We start from the raw sequence: 20,451 nt of genomic DNA on the forward strand, positions 1-20,451 counted from the left end.
AGGAGATGCCGTCTGACGGGTCTCAGGTTGCATCATTCTACGCCCCTTACAGTCATAGCCAGTCCAGTCCCGCAGAAGAATGTGAACAGAAGCGAGGATGGTAATACGACAACAGCTGGTCTCGTGAATCGACCATCGGTTTCTCTAGCATCTAAAGCTGTTTCGTATAACTCGAGCAATGGGCTGACATGGGAAAAGAGCCAGCCGGGCGCCCCAGCGATCCAACACATAAAACACAATCAAACACCGAAGGTCTGGCTGAGCTTTGGTTCTACTCGGCTTCAGCCCACTATTTTAGCAAGCTGAGACGAACAAGGTCAAAATTCAATTGCATGACTAGTCGTCGTCGCCTCGTTGCTTAGAGCAACTCGGCCTGAGTATCGAAGCTTCGTAATCCTCATGTCACCGGGGCGGATCAGAGCCCTATCTACTGTCCTTTGGTATTCGGAATCAAAGGTGGCTTTACCAGTAGCTGTCTGTAAGCTTTTAAACTCCAGATATTAATGAAGAGATGCCTAACGAGTCTCGCCGTCTTCGGAATGATCAATGTTGATGAGCGAGCGAGTTTAGTCCGGGCACCCATGAGTGGATATGCGCTCATTGATCCGGTTGATATGCACAACCGACGTGTACTTTATCTGCAGTCTATCGAAATTGAGCAGATACTGACCTGTTTTGCTAGGTAATACGGGCAAAGAAGGATCCAGTGGTATTTCGCATGTGGAGGCTGCATACTCACTGAGTTCGCTTTCAAGGGAAACTGTCTTGGCTTTACTGAACGATAAGTTCCAGTTCGACAACGAACAAGCACCCGAGCAAACGCAAGTAAGTAGCTGTTGTTATGGAGGACACAGTAAAGTAAAGTCCATCCAGAGACAGGAAACAGAGATTAGGATGTGGTGGCTCGTCGTCCATCTACCCGGGTTTCGTGAAAACCTAGTTTGCCATAAGCCCCTCGCCCCTCATCACATAGCACTTGACCTAGATGAGGCTGTTTATTTTTTCCAGCTCGAAAAGTGAGCGAATAAACAAAAGATGCCCCCAAGGATCACATGGCTGATCGTGATTGTTTTGTTGTGCAACAACCCCTCGGCCATTCTTGCTGATAAACCACCTCTTTGTTGGCACTTCAACAACAGTATTGGCGACACCACCACCTCCCCAGTCACAACACCCGGTAGGAGGGGTTCATCTGGCGTCAAGTTTGACGGGTGCTGCACTCACTTGAGTCTCTTTAGACCAAAGCTACCAAGAAAACGCAAAACGTTCGCACCACACGAAGGGTGCAACAGAGAGTCCCATGCCGAAAGCACCAAAACCGAAACGGACGGAACGTCCGGCGGCCAACCCGGCACAAGCCCCGTATCCCGCCATGCAGATCCCCATGGGCAGAGTTGGCATGGCCGCCAGTCCGGCTGCTTCGAAGCAGCAGAACATCGTGCCGCGTCAACTGATGCCATCGTATCCTTCCGCTACTCCTCCCGAGGGCGGCGGCAGAATGCAACACCCAGTGGCGGCGCCTCCTGGGTCTATACCACCGCCTCCACCTCCGCACCCGCCTCCGTCGCGTTCGTCGACGGGCGATGTTCGGGTCCAGGCTCCTCCCCGTGCAAAATCTGACCCGTGGGCCTTTGTCAGCGGGATCATGACCACGGATGATAGAGGTAACCCTCTGCGCACACCAGAACATGTGGCCAATACCCTCCACCGATTCATCTACCAACCAGCAAACAAGATGCCACAGGCCGATGGTAAGTAGTCCCTCCCTCCCTTGCCTTCTTTGTGTCAGTCAATCCCCTATGCCGTTGACCCTCTGTCCGAAGCCCGGCCCCCGAGTTGTTCTTGGCCTCAGGGAGGGGATGGTGAAACCAAGTCGCTTCATAGCTGACTCAACGTGTGCAGCTGAGAGAATGATAGCCCAGCGTGCGGACAGCGTAATCGATCTGGTCATGGTAATGTCGGGTACCTGGCCCTTCCACCAGAGCGTGCAGTATGAGCGGCTGAGAGAGCTGGTGGGCTTGCTCCTGCAATACAACTCCATCAATCGCGAGACCCTCGGGCGAGCTATCTCGGGAGCATGGCGTAAGTTAGCAACACTCACCCCATTGGCCCCCTTTCCAATTTCACGTCAGCAATAAAGCCGTTGTTTCCAAGTCCCACTCTGCGCTCCCCTCCTTCCGGAACGGACGAGGAGAGCTGCTTGCAGTATAGGCGTATTCCCCTCTGCATCTCGATCCCATCTGCTAACGTCTGCGGACATCTCTCTATGTTAGTCAATTTCGAGCTCGGGAACAGGCCGGACTACACCCGGCAGCTGACGGGATTTGTCATGCAAATCCACTTGGCTCACTGGCAGCTCCTGCGCATCCCCTTGGATTGTTTGCCGCTCAACCCCGACGCCTTGCCAACGTGGGTTGATCTCTTGGTGCCTCACTATTATTTGCCACCGGCCCAAGCTGTACTCGAGGCAAGAGCGAAGGAAGCCGGCTTGGAGTTTTACTTTGCGGCCGTGTCAAACATTGGCGCTGCTCCTCCATCTCAGAACGCTTCTCAGAACGCTTCTCAGAACCTTGTTCAGAACCCTTCCCAACACCCTTCTCGGACTTCTTCTCGAAACGCTTCCCAGGAGTTTCTTCAGCAGCCTCCTCAAAACTTCCCCCAGAGCGCGGCGCCCACCAATCTTGCGAACCTGCCCATGATGCAGCGGCCTATGCCGGAGCAGGCCCCCCAGCAACTTCCCTCACTGCAACCCAAAACATATCCTTCGCAGATACCACAGACGAATGCGGTGACAAAGAGACGTAAGCAGCGTCCCAATCAGAAGCAGAATACGAACATGGCGCCCCCCTGAGTTCTTGGAGGTTTTGTCTGCCTTCTTGGATTCTGTGAGAGGTTTGCACAAGCAGCTGCAAGAGCCTTCAGGATCCGTAGGTGGAACGAACCAGGAATATAAAGTAGGTAGTGAGCTCCTGAGTATTTTTACCACTGATACGAAGCCATGACTAATAGATTGCGCGAAGGTCGATTGGCGATGACATGATCCCTATACCGCCCCTGAATCGCCCACCGCCTGCACTGCATCTGATGGTGAAACCTAATAGCTAAAAAAAAGTCCCAGCTTAGTCATGTCCAGACTTCCTGAATAATAGCTCTGCCTTTGCGGATATATTCGGATCACGGCCATGCGAGTTACCCCAAGCCAATATGGTGGTCCAATAACCAATGCAGGTTTATGCGCCGCCTTGAATCGAAAATAAGAGATAGGATTGCTCCTTCATCGCAACAAACGAGCGCCCTGTTTTGGTCATCGATGCAGAATCCTCCTGGGCTAGAACTACGCACGCTAAGCCAACCGTCGCTTGGTATACTTCTAGTCTCTTCATGCAAATATGCCGGCTTTCCCCAGACGCAGCTGCCAGATACAGTACCTCCGTTTCCTTTCAGATGGAGGAACCTCCTAGCGTGGAGGCTCTGCCTGATGTCGCGTAGTGAATGGTGGATGATGCATTTCGCTATTTGGTTCGCATAACCGCTTTATTTCCAGTCCTGCGCCGCCCACTTTTTCAGCAATGTTGGTATTTGCCTAAGGTATGGGTCGGAATCCTCAACGGATCCCCAGTGAAGGAAGGATATGGGTATCGATAATTTGCATTTCTGTATGGTCGTGTCTCCAAGAACTTTATCAGTCGCACCTTGCCATCCCTTTATTTACGGCTTCAGAAGGCAGCCATATACCTGAACGGTTGGTAACTCTCTTGCAGGAGGTGAGGTTTCCGAGCTTCAATATCCAAGATCATCTGCCCAAAGAGGCCATTCGCCCAAGTAAACCTAATTCGCCCATGGTTAGCATGTTTTATTTCTAGGTGCAGGGCCTGATATTGCCTACCATTGCCTCGTCCACCTCCTGGCGTCCCCGGCGTTGATGCTCTCGTGTATCAGCCCCAACCCGTCGGTGCTCGACAGAATCATTTTCATGTTCGTCCTGATCTCGATATCGTCGTCCGTCGTCATGATCCTCATGATGACGGCCATGGGCCATGTGGCCCCCGGCTGGACATGCGGACTGCCGATGCCGCTGATGACGGGCCCCTGGCACCAGAACGGGTTCGACCGGCTCAGGATGAGGCTCCGCGTGTTTTGGTATATCTCGTCCTTCTTGTCCAGGAACCCCAGGAACGGCGCCGAGAGGAGCGAGGGGACGTTGGCGTCGTCCATCAGGTTCTGCCCGCCGTAGCCGTCGACCTCGTACGCGAAGACCTTCTTGCCGTTGGGGGCCTTGACGGTGCCCCACGTCTTGATGGCCTCGCGGATCTCCGCGGCCATGTCGCGCATCTCCTGGGCCAAGCCCTGGGGCGCGTTTGGCAGCTGCTCCATGATGTCCGCGTTGGACTCGAGGTACACGGCCATCATCATGTTGGCCGGGACGCTGAAGTCGTAGGTGGCGGAGTCGTCGCTCGGCCGAAAGGGCGAGCGCAGCAGGCCCGTGTAATTGACCGGGTTGCCGATTCCGTGATTGCCCAGGGTCCCCGCTCCGGTGTTGGTCTGGCTTTGGAAGGTATACTCGGGCTTGACCCACACGCCGTCTGGGCCATAAGTGGGCTGTTTCAACGCATTGGAGGCCGACATTATGGATTGGATCGCATATATCCACTGGAACTTGCCAAAGAAGTCCACATCGCCCGTCGCCTTGTAGTAGTCGTGGCCGAGCTGCAGGAACGCCGCGAAGTCGTCCAGCTCGAAGTTGCAGGTAAACACAATCTTCTTGTCGTACGGCGGAGTCACCGTGTACGGGTGCGTGTTGATTTGCACCTGCATGCCGCTCTCGGGCGGAGGATGGAAGGCGTTGCAGTACGGCGAAATGACGAGGTAGCGCGCCTGCATGTTGAGGACGCCGCGGAAGACGGAAGCAATGTCGTCGGTGGTATTATGCATGGCCGACTTGTAGGGCGCGATCTGATCCGCGCTGTCCCTGATCCACATGGCGTCGATGTCGCCCGTGATCACGAAGCACAGCTCCTCTGCCGTGTTGTTGGCCGCCTTTCCGCGCCACCGGATGGCCGTATCTAACGTGTTCGGGAAGGTGTTCTCGAATAGACGGGACAGGTCCGGGTCGTAGATCTTGTCCTTCAGGCGCACGATGATTTCTTCGACGCCGGAGGAGTTGAAGGTCCGGCAGGCGGGATCGGGTCGCTGGTAGGAGAGGCCATAGGCGCCGGTCGATAGGGGCTCGTGATGCTGCTGGGAGTGAGAGCTGTAGTTAGGGCACTCGCCTAAAGAGAGGCCGAGCAGCAGCGCGGCTGCCACTGCTCGAAGGGCCCCGCGCATCGACATGGCGATACTGGAGCTGGGGGAAAGAACGACAAAAGGCACGACGCGAAGTTCTTGTTCCTTCGGTGAATGCGCATCAACTTTTTCTTTTTCACATTGTCAATCGCGCGAAAACCAAAGAAAAGGAGCCACGGGCTGGGTAGCGTACGGAGCAACTATCAATTGTGCTAATTCCGGAAGAATAAAATGGGACATGAAACAAACATATGACCATGGCAAACCAACAACCAACATTCTTGGTACTATCCATCCCTTCTGTCTCCTTTTTTCCGGGCGATATCGAGCTCGTATAAACGATTAGCAAATAGTTACACATGTACCACCGAGACTGCTCCCTGCGGACCGTTCGAGGGCACAGGCCAGATTGCTGGTTGCTTGACCGTGAGGCCGGGATAGTATGCGCCGGAGTGGCATGGACTTGGCATCCGCCCAATGTGGAAATTGCGGATGAGACGATCTTGGACGCCAGTGAGGTTTATATGGGGCAGCTGACAACTGTCACAGCCTACTCTTAGACTCTGTACTTTCCTAGTCAGCCTTACCAAGTATGGCGCCTCTACGGAGTAAGTTGGGTAGAGTTGCTGCAATTCTCGTGAGGCGCGTGGTAATGATGGTGGATAGTAAACGAGCCGAATTGAGGTTCGTTCAGCAGTGGCGCTATAGTTATCGCCCTTGCTTTTAGCCCTTACCTGACCCGATTAACGAAGGGCAGCTGCTCAACCATTTATCAGGGGATACCACCCAACCAGCCTGTAGTATATTCGACACTGCCTCCTTCAATTAGACTCATCCTTTGCCTTCACCACCAGTATGATCTACAAGCAAGAATCTATTCAGGCCTCCTTGATCATCATTTCCGAGATACGACATATCCTTACTTACATGTATAAAACCCCATTGGAATTCAGCATGACAAAATGAGAGTTTGTTACAGAGAGTTATCAGGATTTACCATCAAGCATATCTGCTGCAGTAGATGTGACTTATATCAAAGGAAAAGAAAGAACACACAAATTGACGTGTAGGGTGCTAGGCGCCCGTAAGTTCAACCTTGAGAACCAGTTAAGGCCTCCGGAACAGTCGCATTTTCTGAAATCACGTTGGATTTGGGGTATCAGGCGTGCTGTCGACTTGTGTCATACGATCAGCATATCAATATCGACTTGCCAAACAAGCCGATGTGCTGGAAACTTCTAGAAGCTTCCATGACCCCGGAGTGCACAAAGGAGGGCGACTTGTCGGGGATGCGTATCTGGTCAAATATTTGATTCCAGCCTTATTGGACGGATTCATCTTACATGAAAGGCTTTTGATGCTCCCTGGAGCGAAAACTTTGGCACTGACAATGATATCACCTACACACATGTAGGTTAGGAACTGCGAACGGCGTGACAAGGAAGAGCGATAAGATAGGTAGACAGATTGATGAACTGGAATGGCGGGGATATAAGTCATAAGCCATCACCCCGCAATCAGCGTCATTCCGCGCTTTTGAATTGATGTCTGTCTGCTGCATCCAGCCAGAGTTGAGAGAACCGCGAATACATTTCGAGAAGCCACTCGAAAACAGAACCCAGATCGGTTTTTTCCCACCTGCATTGATTGGGATCGATTCGTATCCAGATCCATCGAGTTGGCTCTTCCACTTCTGCTGCTGCGTACGACGAAAGCCCGTCGCGGGACCACATTGGGCGTCACTGCTGGCGAATTGAAGCAACGCCTGACCAGAACCTTCTATCCCACCCTTAACTGGAGACACCGGGGGGGCCTAGCACTGGCCAAGCTTCGGGTCATTGGGTCAACTCAACACCTTATTCCCATTGAAGATCCCCGAACTGCCTCATTGGATTCTGCCACTTTGATTCTCTTTTATCTTTTGCGACCAAGCAGTACCGACTTACAGAAAGAAGCTTCCGTTCTGCAGTTGCCTTCTTGTATTTTCCCACTCGTTCGTTGCAGAAGCTCCCATCTTGCACTTCACATTGCAACCACACGACTCGCAACAAACCTCATATATCTATACTGTACCCATACGCAACCACACACATCCATCCATTGCTTAGTACACCCTCACGTCACCCACTCACACCGACACCATGGTGAAAGAGACAAAACTCTACGACCAGCTGAGCGTCAAACCCGACGCCACACAAGACGAGATCAAGAAGGGATATCGGTAGGTTCATTTATTTCACCATTCCATTGTTCACCCCGCGCCTCTGCATCTAGCCGTTCCCCACCTTGGACAGGCCAAGACGGATGCCTTCTTGCGTGCCTCCCGCTCCAGCGTGCAAGGGCCGGCCGTCGAGTTGCCCTACAACAGCAACAGGCTATATGTTCGAGTACCAAACTGGCTTGACCCAAGCAGCTACTTCAACCAAGTACTAATAAATTTTGCTCAACAGAAAAGCCGCGTTGAAATGGCATCCCGACAAGAACAAGGACAACCCGGCCGCTGGCGAGAAGTTCAAAGAATGCTCCCAAGCCTATGAGATCCTGTCCGACCCCGAGAAGCGCAAAGTCTACGACCAGTACGGCCTCGAGTTTCTATTGCGCGGTGGTGGATCCGCACCTCCGCCCGGGGAGAACCCCTTCGCCAGCGCAGGCGGCGGCATGCCCGGCGGGTTTGAGGGCTTCAACTTCGGCGGCATGCCCGGTGGAGGCGGTGGTGGCGCCAGGACTTACCATTTCAGCACCAACGGAGGCGGGGGCGGTGGCGGCTTCAACTTCAGCAACCCGAACAACATCTTTGCCGAATTCATGCGCAGTGCTGGCGGTGGAGGCGGCGGTTACGACGATGACGACTTTGCTGATATCCTTGGCGGCATGCCACGAGGAGGTGGTGGCCGGTCGAGTCGCATGCGCGGCGGCTTTCCCCAGGATGGATTCCGAAATGGCGGCCGTGAGGCTACACCCGAGGTCACTACAGTGGAGCGCGCACTGCCCCTGACACTGGAGGAGCTCTACAATGGTGTAACCAAGAAGATGAAGATCAAGCGCAAGACATTTGACGACAGTGGTAAGCGGACCACTAGTGACCAAGTCCTTGAGGTACCTATCAAGCCCGGTCTGAAGAAGGGAAGCAAGATCAAGTTCAAGGGCGTTGGCGATCAAGAGGAGGGCGGCAAGCAGGATCTTCACTTTATTGTGGAAGAGGTAAGCAAACCTAACTACTACCCAATGTGCCTTGCATCTATTTTCGGAGAATGATCACTAACACCATATCTAGAAACCCCACGTCCTCTATACTCGTGACGGCGACGACTTGACTCACACCGTTGACCTTAGCCTTAAGGAAGCCTTGACTGGCTGGAAACGCCTGGTAACGACGATCGATGGCCGACAGATTACCGTAGAGAAATCTGGACCTACACAGCCCGGCAGTTCCGACACGTACCCCAACCAGGGCATGCCCATCTCCAAGAAGCCCGGTGAGCGGGGCAACTTCATCATCAAGTACAACGTCAAATTCCCCACGAGCTTAACTACCGAACAAAAGGCTCAGCTGAAGGAGATTCTATAATTTTTCTGTTGTGCCCGTTTGTACGGTGTTATACCTAGTTACTCTGTTGGCTTTTCTGGCGTTTTTACATTTGCGGAAGGGATCCCCGAAGAGGGAATGGCGTTGGATGGACAAGCAACCACTGTTTGATTTTGGCGTTTTGCCATTATACATTTTCCTATTTCTACACGACGAAACGAATACATGAGAAAAAGAAGCGGAAGGAGCTCCCTCCGGACCTGAAGCAGAAGTAAGAGGCCCAATCGTGTCGAGCTTGCTCCGTTTTTGTATCGAAGCAAGGCAGGCTACGATGGGCTGAGGATGATCAGGCGCGAACGGTTGGAGGGCAGTGTCTTGTCCGCCCTAGCTGATGCTCAGGAGAGCGACGAACAGACATGATCTGTAGCAATGGCGTGCGTTCTGTTTGCATAAATACTGTATAAACTAAGGCCGCAAGGATCGTGGCCTCATAATGAATGCAGTTAAACTCTGAATATTCGCGGTGCTTCTCTACGTGGTGATACAATCTGATACGCGTGATGTAGATGGGCGGATGGTGACCGTCATGGGGTTGCACGCTGATATATCTAGCTTATAGAATCAGTTTTACTATTATCAATATGTGCAGTATGCACTATCTACTACTAAGTCTCGACTGCTATGGTGCTCTCCGTATCGTACCGCCCCTTCATTCAACCCGACCACGATGATCCGGATGCCGAATGACTCCCACCATACAGTCGATGAACACAGAATGAGTGTCGTCAGTATTCAAGTATGTAATCAATCCAATGTAAATCATTAAGTCGTAAACAGTTGCTGAGTCGCAAATACATCCACCCATATACACAAAGCTTGTAAGCCTTTGTGATCGGTGGCCGGTTCTCTTTCTTGTCCTCTCGATCATACCTTGCCGAATCCCCAAGGGAGGACCCCCTTTTCTTCTCAACATGACCGAGAGAGATGTGTTGAAGCGGGGTATACACGCCTAAATGCCGGGGCTTACACGTCCAACATGCTCTTTATTTGCTGAGGCGGAGCATTATTAAGTGAGGTACCCGAAGCCGTGCTATTGCTTCGTTCGCTGGTACCTGGTCGAGGCGCCTCGAGTCCTCCGGCACCACCTCCAGCGGCACCAGTCGGCCGCCCACGACCCGCCGCTCCTGCATTATCATCTCCCGCTGGTGGGAAACGAGGCGGCGGCGGCGCGGCGTTGGGGAACAGCAGGCCCGCAGCTGCCTGCACGGCCCTCTCAGACCTCCGGTTGGCGCTCTTGCCACTGTACGGTGGTTCGTAGGGCGGCGGGGCCGTCGAAGTCCGCATACTGCTCGCGATCGAGTTGGCCCGGCGGATCTCGTTCATCTCGATGGGCGCGGCCCCTGCTGCTCTTTCCCTTTCGGCCGCGGCCTGCGCCTGGTCACTCTCGCGAGCACGCGTCTCGGCGGCCAGCTCCACGTTGCGGGCGGTAGCCGCGCCGCCGCCAACCTCGCGCACGTTGCGCATGAGACGGTCACGCATACCCTCGACAGGCATGTCGCCGTTGACGCGGCGCCACCACGCGGGCTTCTTGACAATACCCAAGTCGCGGTCGATGGCGTCGCCGCGCTGGCGGCGCTGCTGGATGAGGTTCTTGTCCTCGTTGGGGCGCATAAAGCCCGAGATAACCTGAACCCAGATAATCAAGAGCGTGGGCACATAGCCGCCGACGTACATGGCGACGATGTTGGTATCGACCTTTTGCGGGGAAAGCCAGAACTCCCAGGCGCAGAGACCCTGGTAGGCGACCACGGCTAGGGAGAGCGGCAACAGCAGGACGAAGCGGAAGGGCATGTAGCCTAGGAAGCCAATGGCGCGGTTGAAGAGACCACGGTTCCGAGGCTCGTAGTGGCGAATCGAGTGCCACAGCGAGGTTCCGATAGTCAGCCAGCAGATGAGAAGGCAGAAGGTCGCGATCTTGAAGCGGATGTCTGTCGCCGAGGGCGCCGCGATCAGTCGAGTCTGGTCAGGATCCCGCTGCTTCTCAATGTTTCCCCAGTTACGAGGAATGACCAAGAAGAAGTTGATCCAGAGCCAGAAGTAGAAGAACAGCGGCAGCCAGAACTCGAACATGCCTCTCTTATCCGTCTGCTGCAAAACAAATGGATTCGGGTCGATGAACTGTCTTTCCATCCAGCTTCCCCAGTGCCGTACCGCCTCCCACACCAAAGCCATAGCCCCGAGCTGCATCAGATACCAGAAAAAGTTGTTGAGGACGATGGGGATCTCGGGGAGGTAGAACCGGTCGACGTCGACCCCAGTGAATAGGCCGATGACGGCGGCGCCGCATATGAACAGACCCCAGTACCACTGCCACCTCCTGCCCAACGGATAGAACCTCTTTTCGGCCGGGAGATATCGTTTGCCGTGCTTGGTCAGGCAGATGCAGATAAAGACGAGCGAGACGGCGTACATGACGGCGAAGGCGATGCCGAGGCCGCCGCGGATGCCGACGGGGTCAATGGCCGAGTAGCATGATGTCGAGTTGATGAAAGTACCGTTGGGATAGAGCAGGGTGGGAGGGTATTTGCCGAAGGTCAAGATGCACTTGGTGCCGTTGGAGAGGGTGTTGTTGCTGTAGAGGGTGTAGTTCCAGTGCTGGAGAAGCGTGAGGTTGAAATGGACATTCCCAAAGACTGTGTCGGTCGCGTTGTCGCCGGCCGGCCACGACATGATGTCGCGCACATCGAGAACGGGCATGGTGGAATTAGATTGACCGGTAGTCGCTCATGAGAGCCTTCTTGATTTATTTGTTTGCCTGGGTATACTGTTTGGTATCTTTAAAGGCGGGCGGAAGCTTCGGCTGAGACACCAACACCGAACTTTTGCGTGCGACACTAACAAGTAAGTATGTAGTGTATTATTACCGTTGGCAGTGTGATGCAATGGGGACCAAGCCACTGGAAGCGATTAAACTACCACAACGGACCTCTGGACACGGAGGAGTGGCAGGCGGAACGGCGATATATCAAATGTCAATGAAGCATTCAATATGCAGACGATATGGCAATCGGCACGGATGCACGAAGGTGAAATCCAGAAGGATGTCAAGGTTAGGTCGGTCGGTGCTGGGGATGGGAGCAACCACGGGCACGCACTTTATGCTGGCGCGGAGCTCTGAGGACTAACCTAAGAAATAAGCACCGAGCACACTGCACTGCGATCATCGATTCCTCGCACTTACTCGCCCTGCGCGAGAATGCCGGCAGCAGCGGGAAGATGCTGCCCACCGTAAGCTGCATGCATGCTAGGTTGCGTTAATCACTGTAGCAATGGGCTCATTAGTTAGTAAAAATCGCTCACTGCGAAGGGCCAAAATCAGCCAAGCTCGACTCAGATTGGCCCGTCTGGCTGCTGATCGGAGCTGACGGGGGTGGCTCCATGGGACAGGCATGACAAGCAACAGGCTAGCCAAAAACCACCCCCAACTGTGCTTGTGCCATTGCCGCCCCACGTCTCCGCAGTCGCAAGTCAATAAAGTCGAAATGGAATGCCTGCAACCGATAAACAAATGCGGAATGACGTCGGCTTGTGGGACTGCGGCGGTTCTTGGCTGCTTCTTCACAATTTTGAGCCTCAAGTCAACTCGGGATTCGAGCTGCAAATCGACATTTAGCACATATTGGTAGACATATACGATTGCATTATATAATCCGCTCTATCCCATCAGAAAGCTGTTCACGCTCTGGAGTGTCGCCCGGCTCGGGGTGGCCTCGGGAAATCTGGTCATCACGCGACCGAGCTTGACCTTGATGACGGATTTGTTGATGGCGTCCTCGGTGCCTTTCGGGTTGTACGTGCCGTCGTCGTCCAGGACTCGGCAGAGCAAAGTAAGCGCAATGCCGACCGAAACATCCTTTCCGGTCTCACACCGTATCAAAACGTCGGCCGTTGTTGACGTTGTGGATGATGAAGCGGCGAGCCATCGGGCCACAAAATCGCAGATCTGGGGCAGAGCTGTCCGCAGATTGCGACTCGCTAGCTTGTTTTGCTTGCCCAAGCCCACCTCCATGCAGGTCGAGTTCTTCACCCACTCGCTGGGCTCTGTAGTCTGAGGCACGATCGTGATCGTGCATGTCGCCGTTGGATTGGGGGGTTCTACTGCGAGAGCACCCACATATAAGTTGTCCGTCAGTTGCTTGGGGGTTGGGCCTCCGCAAGTTGCTGCATGCGCCGCCACCAACGACTTCACCAATTCTGGTAGATCTGGCTCAGCAGTAGCGAGCAATGTCTTCTCATGCTGCCAGAATACGGTGGGCGTCAGCCCCAGGGCCCAGTTCTCCGTATCATCGCCGGCTCCCTGGATGTAGCCACCTTCGCTCATTTCACCGCCTTGGACGCGCCGTGAGCTTGTAAGGCATATGACGGGATGGAAATCTTCAAATATTTCGGTCATCGTCTCTATTTGCGACTCGCGCGTGAGCCAGAATGGGCGCAAAGGCTTCGTGACCTGCTTCCTCAGAGACGCCACGTCGACATGCAGACTTCCTAGCGCTTCCACAAAGTCTGGTATCTTTGCCTGCATCTGAGCGTGTTCCGACTCCGAAACGACGTGCGGGGGCGTGAAAAGGTCATGTTGATCTCCGTCTGCGTCGGGGAAGAGGGCGCGGTTGAGTACGCAACACCACGTAGGTATCGTCTTGCTGAGCGCATCTGGCATGCGTTTCCCCCGCCTTGTCGAATCGACAATAATACACCCGTCATTTTTCCCGATGACGGACAGCAAGTGTAGATTCAGGCGTCTCGTGCTGAAGCTCCATTGGCCCATGTGCCCATCGGTGCTCTTGAAGTATGCCGATCCCGCCTTGTCGTCGGGCGAAATGTACCAGCTGCCACACCTCTCGTTGGCGATTAGCGGTCTGCCAAGAGCCTCTGCCGCCTCAGAGACAAAGTGGGCATCCTCTTGGATTGATCGAAGTCGGTTGGTGATGGAAAGGTTGGACTTCTTCAGGTCTCCCAGGATCCGGGAGAAGTTGTGGTTTGCTTGCGGAGAAAAGATCAAGTCCGCTTCGGTAAGAGGAGCGGCCCCTGAAGAGGTTTCGCTGCCCGCAGCGGCCATTACGACTTTGGCTTTTTTTTCCTTCTTATTTTTCCCCTCAACCTGTTGGAGCCGGTAACAGTATTCACTTCGCCTTCACGTTCCGGTCAGTAGCTGTCCGGACTCATATATATATCCCTCCTCTCTCTGGCCTCAACGATGGATTTCGGTGACTTGCGACCTATATATATGTTATGAGCATGATGGCGGCGGTACCACAGATGATGGCGCACAAATGGGGATAAGAGTCTATTTATTGGGCATAAAACCCATTGAATCCATCCTGATTGGCTAACGAGAAGGGCAGACAGCTTATTGTGTAATATGTCTCCACAGTCGTCGAAACCTATTATCAGGACACTTACACAGGCTCCTATACTATGATGTGCAAAGGAACAATCCACGTGCGTCACTTGACAAGCACTTCAGTCGGTTCATATCCATTGGTTCTAGTATTTTCCAGTATCACATATCTGGACGATACACGTCAATATCACTACTCCATCGATTGGAAAATACCAAAGTCGAGCCCCTTTTATACCGGGAAAAGATGTTGCAATTCGATAAGTGGTCAAAAGAGGACATTAATCTATTATAACGTGTATACATATATGTTGTTCCCAGATGTCTAACACCAGATCTGCGGCGTATTACCATTATAGAGAACTATAAGAGTGAACCATAAACCATCACAATGTGTGGATATTCGGAAGTTCACACCAAAATTCAGGTTCTTATAGGTGATCATCACGCACCCGGAGCCTGGAAGATAAGTCTTTTCCGTGCAGGTGAGGGAGGCTGCTTCCACGCCGGCTGATCCGGATCGAACCCCACCAAGCAGTTGACCGTCTCCGCCCCCTCGCCCGCGTCGTTGATCTGCGTCCCGGTCGGGCCCCTCCAGCCGCCGCTCAGCTTGATGTAGGCGTCGAGGGCGTCCGTCATCGTCCTCCCCAGACCCAGCGCGTCCCGGGCCCGCGTGTGCGCGTAGAACTGCAGCAGCTGCTTCGCGGCCGCCCGCTGCCCCTTCTCGAGGAGCGCGCGGGCGCCGCCCTCGACCCAGCCGTCGTTCTTGTTGCTGCTGCCGCCCAGGTCCGTGAGCGTCTGGTTCTCGAACGCCACCAGCATATCCGTGACGAGCGGGTGGAACACCGTCGGCGCGGAGCACATGTAGTACAGGACCCGCTTGAAGAGGCGGCCCGCGAAGGCCGAGGCCTCCTGCAGCTCAAAGTCCGGGTTCAGGAAGCTGGAGGACGCGCCGGTCGTCAGGTACCGATGTTGGCCGTACTCGGGCAGGACGGCGTCGACGCCGAGCCAGGTGGGGATGAAGGGGGCGGCGACGGAGCCCGTCGGGGCGTTCCAAATGCGGATCAGGTCCGGGTCGAGGTCAGGATATATGCTGACGACCTGCCCGTAACCAGCCTCGTCGTCCGAGATGCGCGGGTCGCGCACCCGCGCCATCAGGTCCTTCTCCGCCACGGGCGCCATGGCCCGCGTGGCGTCTTCCAGCTGCGCCTGCGACATGTACTTGAACCCGCCGTCTCGGGCGGTGTAGTTGTCCCCCTGCTTGCCGTACGTCTCGAAGATGTTGAACGGCTTCCCCGACTTGGGATCCCACCACCCGCGCTCCACCGCATAGTCGACGATGTGGTTGGAGCCCATGTAATCCCTACTTCCTTTGAAATCCACGGGGAAGTCCTCGATATAACCCGGGTATAGCACGCGAACCTCGTCGGAACCAAGCCGCTCCGCCGCCCACAGCTTCTGGCCCCCGGCAAACTCCCAGACCACCCATCCCTCGTCCTTGTCGGCGATCAGGTGCGAGTTGCCGCCGTAGGTAGCCTCGCCGTACTCGTCTATGAGTTGGCCAATGATTTCGACCCCTTCGCGCGCCGTCGAGGCGCGCTCCAACACGATGCGCGCGAGGTCGCTGTACTGCAGCCCCGTCTGCGGGACGGGCGTCATGTCATACAGCTCGTCGCGGTTGTCGGCCCAGACGTCGCGGACGGCGACGCCCCTCTCGTTGACGCCGCCGTTGGTCAGCGGCGCCGGGAACCCCTCGAAGTCCGAGTACTCCATGCTGACGTAGCGCCAGGTGTGGTTGGCCTGGGGAATCTGGATGAGGTGGCCGGGCTTGACGGCGTCCTCAGTCACCCCGACGGTGATGGTAGCGTTGGGCGCGTGGTCGGCTGCCGGGAAGATTTGCAGCCAGTGGGACGAGACCTCCTCGCCGGTCCCGCCGACCATGACGACACCGTCCGCGGTGAGGTCTTTACCCACGTAAAATGCATAGCTGGCATGCACAGACTCTGCGAGCAGCAGACTCGTCGAGATGACGACGCAGATCAAGTTCACCATGGCGTTGCAGCAAAAGAGTATGCGCATCGGGGGCCTGAGGATATGCCACTGCCGGACGCAGAGGAATCTTAAATATTAAATGGTCTCCAAGCGCTTTGGCATGCCGAACACCGGCGCTCCAGGGGTTCCGCAAAAGTGGTACTGGCCGGCAGACTCCGGCCAAAGAACCCGGCTGGCTAGGATATGCACAGTCGGACAAGCACTACTTGACTCGTCCTCTGTATTTCTCGCGTGCAGGCTCTACTACGTTGCAGGGTAATGTTGAACACCCCCTTCCAGGGATCTTTCTGAAGATAACAGAGTTAAACTAACCCTTGGGGGGTAGTACTGCAAAGTATCAGGGCCTGCAAGCCAAGCATACAGACCAAGTTTCTCGAGGGACCGTCATTCGGAATTGTGCCAAATGATATATTATGCCGCTATGCCAATGGCAACCCTTTGCTGACACTACTTACGCCGTAATCATCATTCAAATTGCTTGGGTATCTGTCTATGCTGCATTTACGCTGTGTTGTGGGAGAATGAAAATGAACGCCAGCCACGGGCTAATACTCCTTGGGAAGCCATGGCATATGCAGATAAGTCATGATGAATCGTTACCCCGTGTCGTTTCGTTACATGACAATGCTTTCCTCTTGGCCCTGTATAGCGCCCCTACGAAGGCTTGCCAGAATTGCTGGGTGTGTTGAGAAGCTCCTCGTCAACCTCCATGTCCATGTTCATAACATCCGTGGCAGGCTTGTCTGGGCGGGCCAGAAACGACATAGGCCTACCTTGACGCTCTTGCATCTCAGGTCCTCTCGACTCGGCCCCCACAAGATGATCGTCGCTGCTCAGCTTCAAGGGCACGTTCTCAGTCGTCCTGCACGTAGCCAGAGACTCGACTAGACCACCGAGCTTGTTAGGCTGCGAAGCAGGACTAGCGAATTCCTGGTGTGACGTGGTTGGGCCTTTGCCGTCGTCATCATCAAATGTGTCGTTATACAGCAACATCTCTCTGTCAGAGCCATGGCCTGTACTGCCCAGCGTAGCAAGAGAGGAGCTACGGCTGTGCTTCCTCTTGGTGGATGAGGCGAAATCAATACCCTCCCAGGTGTTCCCATCTCGAGTGGGCACAGTTGGCGCTGGAGCAGATTCGTGGCTTTGCTCCTCGCCGAGTTCCTGCTGAAACGAGCGGTTGTCGGCTTGGACAAACATCTAAACTGGTTAGAATGACTGCAAGGGTATGAGATCAGCATCACTTACCCGCAATGCCTGAGACAACGGTACAGGGTCTTCTTCATAAGCTTCTGCGGTAGCGTACACGAGAATAGGATGTTTCGATTCGGACCCAGCGGCCACCAAAACATCGCCAAGTGTTGTTTTCTACACCATCGAATTAGCACTCAGGAACTTCTTAGTGCAGTCAGCGAATTGCAAGGAAAAACCTACCTCAACAGTAATAGGATGCGGTTCGTTGGCGGCATAGCCGACCTTCCACCATTGTCCAAGTAGCTTTGTGTCCGGTTGGTCTTCAAACTGCATGAGATCGCCGTCCTCTTTTGCCCACAAGTATGCTATTCCCGGAGCAGTGGCAACGCCTCGAAGGTGATACTTGTGCGTCGGATTCCAACAGTGAGGCTGGTAGCGTTCGGGGTCAGATTTGTGGATGTATTTAGACTCGAACTCGGCATCGGCTTCCTCTTCCCGGCAGGTCAAAACCTTGGAAGCGTTGTTCAATGCTTCCAGGCACTGTCTATGCCGCGTCTCCATTTCCGACAGTTGAGTTTCGATATACGCGAGCTGCTCTGTGGCTAGTCGTACTTTCTCCTGGAGCGCGGCGTACTTTTGGCTTTCGTCATCCGTAAAGGAACATACTGAGGTATTTTGGAGTGCAAAGAGGTCGTTCATCGTAGGCGCATTGCCTAGACCCACGCGCTCACGAACCTGACGCCATTGCGCGTCCTGTCGCAGCCTTTGCATCAGGTCTTCACATGTCTGTATGACCTTTTGCCAGCAATCCCGGCTCCCATGGGATTTATCCAGCCAGGCATGGGCTTCTTGATCGTTTGCCCCATGATGGCACTTTAATATGCTCTTTTTCCAGTCTTCCGCCCCTTTCAGACCAGTCTGTCTGAGCTGGTTCATGTGCACCTGAAGCTCGATAGCTAGATTCTTCCGCTCTTCTACGTAGCGATCGACATAAAGCACAGCAGGAATGTCGCAAGTTCTTTGAAGACCCTCCCCATTAAATCGGATCGTGAGAACAGCGCTGGGCTCCACCAGAGTAGCAGTCTTACTGTCCTCAGGGTCCCAAGGCTGCGGTCCCAGTGCATGATGCCAGAAAAGGCGATCCAGGGCATCGTAGAGAGTATCCACTTCCTGCCACTGGAAATTGATATCATTGGAACCGACATCCAGTGATATGAAGCGAGCCGTATCTTCGTCGTCGCTCAAATCTTCGTCGGGTTTCTCGTCGGACTCTTCATTGAAACTCCCATCAGCTTTCTCGCCGAGCTTATCTTTTGGGAATATAGGTTGCCCCTTGCCTAGGGTTTCGAGCTGGTCGTATCGGCAGTTGGGGATCCCCTCTCCCACCTTCTTCAAGGCATCAAAGAAATTGTGATCGAGATCAGGCGGCGCCCAACCCCCATGAGTGGGATCAATGTCATATGTCTTGGCGATCACATCGGCGCTGCCATAGCTTCGGTCGGTGGTGTCAAGGAAAGCAAGTAGGCGTTGCAGTTCGTCGACAAAACTAGGAAATACGCCATCTGGCGATGCATCTGCTTCTTCGCCGTCCCGTGCAGGTCCCATGATAGGCTGCCCTTTCCACCAATCCATATGGCTTCCATAGTCTTTGACTGCCGAGCCGGCAGCATACGACAGTAAAACATTTCTCGCTAGCGGTATGCTGTGATATATGGAGATGATGGCCCCTAGGCGATGATCGTTGAGTGAGCGCAAGAATGCGGGGGCACCTTGTATGCGCTGACGGGCTGATGGGGGAGGGTCGGCAGTGGCAGAGTTACTGTCTGTCTTAGTTGGCACCAGAGCCCACTGATCCTGCTGGTAATCGGGTCGGTTTGCCGGGCCAAAGTATTTCACGTTTGGGTCGTTGTCCATCACGCCTACCTCTTGAGCAGGAACGCCGGACTGGGCAGCCGATTCGGCAAGAGCTCGCCGCAGGTCGGCATCTTCGTCAGCCGCGGTAGTCGGGGCACCTGGAACATAGGCAGAGTCAGCTATACCCGCTCCCTCGGACGCAGTCAAGTCGACTAGCCTACCCAATGGTGATCGGTTCGCCGCCCTGGAAGGCGGACGGGTGGGATTTGTGCTGTTTTGGTAGTTGGAAACCTCGTCCGGTCCTTGTATGTTGAAGGCAGGTATGTTGCCTGGGTTCTGTGTGTCGTCGCCGTCTCGCCCTGCGGAAAAGGCAGTGTCGTCCCACGCATTATTATACTGTATGAAGAGGGCGTATCAGTTACCTGGCTCGGCATCTCCTATGTTGTTTTGTGCGTACCTTCTTCGCGGCGGTTTCCGGGTCGTCAAATAACTCGTTGATAGCTCGCTCGACATTGTTGTTATTGGCCTGGGTGACGGCGTTGTCAGTCCTATATAACGGTACCATCCAGGACCACAAGAGAATGGGCATCGACAAACCTGAAGACACCTGGTGGCCACGTCTCGGCGCACCCCAGCAATAGAGCAGACCGTCTCGACATCACTGTCCGCGATACTCATCTTGGCCGGATAGCAGCTTGAGGGCTGGTCGTACTGTGATAGAAGATTGCGCGCCACCCAGGCTGAGATGACATGGGAGGTCAAGATGGATGCGCCGGGGTCTTGCGCAACGACGGCGGATGGTAGTTGCTACTTGGAAGCTCTATTGAGGTGCAATCTGTGCCTTGCCTCAGTCAGCGAGCGAGCTGCGGCAAAAATGACGCCGTCGAGGAATATGAATGCTGATCGGAATGAATGACTGGTAGAAATCAATACATGTGCATCAATGTATCTCCCCGGTCCTGGTCGTGTGTACAAGTATAGCTCGCTCCTCACGTAGCCTTGCATTCGACCTTCTTCCAGCTTGCTTCTACCCTGCCTGCCACTGCTAGGTGGGTAGCAAGCACTGTACAATGGTAGGTACCGAGCGTCTGGCGTTTGGCGACTGCGGGGATAGCCGCTGGATTGCCCATTATGTAACTTGCTTGCC

At 54.4% G+C, this 20,451-nt stretch overlaps 7 protein-coding genes across 7 annotated transcripts; 2 read left to right on the top strand and 5 right to left on the bottom strand.

Annotated features, from left to right (window-relative positions):
* Positions 1–1,300: 1,300 nt before the first annotated feature.
* On the top strand, positions 1,301–2,851 carry PG985_001293 (uncharacterized protein; the record flags this gene model as incomplete). The annotated part of the gene is made up of 3 exons (XM_066821062.1): positions 1,301–1,751; positions 1,918–2,082; positions 2,274–2,851. 3 exons carry the CDS (start codon positions 1,301–1,303, stop codon positions 2,849–2,851), a joined length of 1,194 nt encoding a protein of 397 aa, XP_066691941.1.
* Positions 2,852–3,716: 865 nt separating this feature from the next.
* PG985_001294 (uncharacterized protein) lies at positions 3,717–5,331 on the bottom strand (the record flags this gene model as incomplete). Its single annotated transcript, XM_066821063.1, has 2 exons — positions 3,717–3,828; positions 3,887–5,331. 2 exons carry the CDS (start codon positions 5,329–5,331, stop codon positions 3,717–3,719), a joined length of 1,557 nt encoding a protein of 518 aa, XP_066691942.1.
* Positions 5,332–7,424: 2,093 nt separating this feature from the next.
* On the top strand, positions 7,425–8,851 carry PG985_001295 (uncharacterized protein; the record flags this gene model as incomplete). The annotated part of the gene is made up of 3 exons (XM_066821064.1): positions 7,425–7,504; positions 7,734–8,484; positions 8,558–8,851. The coding sequence occupies 3 exons, from the start codon at positions 7,425–7,427 to the stop codon at positions 8,849–8,851; spliced, it is 1,125 nt and encodes a 374-aa protein (XP_066691943.1).
* A 981-nt stretch (positions 8,852–9,832) lies between these two features.
* Positions 9,833–11,566, bottom strand: PG985_001296 (uncharacterized protein; the record flags this gene model as incomplete). Its single annotated transcript, XM_066821065.1, has 1 exon — positions 9,833–11,566. The coding sequence occupies one exon, from the start codon at positions 11,564–11,566 to the stop codon at positions 9,833–9,835; it is 1,734 nt and encodes a 577-aa protein (XP_066691944.1).
* A 958-nt stretch (positions 11,567–12,524) lies between these two features.
* Positions 12,525–13,925, bottom strand: PG985_001297 (uncharacterized protein; the record flags this gene model as incomplete). Its single annotated transcript, XM_066821066.1, has 1 exon — positions 12,525–13,925. One exon carries the CDS (start codon positions 13,923–13,925, stop codon positions 12,525–12,527), a length of 1,401 nt encoding a protein of 466 aa, XP_066691945.1.
* Positions 13,926–14,651: 726 nt separating this feature from the next.
* Positions 14,652–16,259, bottom strand: PG985_001298 (uncharacterized protein; the record flags this gene model as incomplete). Its single annotated transcript, XM_066821067.1, has 1 exon — positions 14,652–16,259. The coding sequence occupies one exon, from the start codon at positions 16,257–16,259 to the stop codon at positions 14,652–14,654; it is 1,608 nt and encodes a 535-aa protein (XP_066691946.1).
* A 654-nt stretch (positions 16,260–16,913) lies between these two features.
* PG985_001299 (ubiquitin interaction domain-containing protein) lies at positions 16,914–19,982 on the bottom strand (the record flags this gene model as incomplete). Its single annotated transcript, XM_066821068.1, has 5 exons — positions 16,914–17,456; positions 17,505–17,624; positions 17,691–19,700; positions 19,762–19,852; positions 19,912–19,982. 5 exons carry the CDS (start codon positions 19,980–19,982, stop codon positions 16,914–16,916), a joined length of 2,835 nt encoding a protein of 944 aa, XP_066691947.1.
* Positions 19,983–20,451: the final 469 nt, after the last annotated feature.

The sequence above is a fragment of the Apiospora marii genome, assembly GCF_038362585.1.
Source record: "Apiospora marii strain CBS 49790 chromosome Unknown utg000001l_segment0_segment0, whole genome shotgun sequence".
Lineage (NCBI taxonomy): Eukaryota > Fungi > Ascomycota > Sordariomycetes > Amphisphaeriales > Apiosporaceae > Apiospora > Apiospora marii.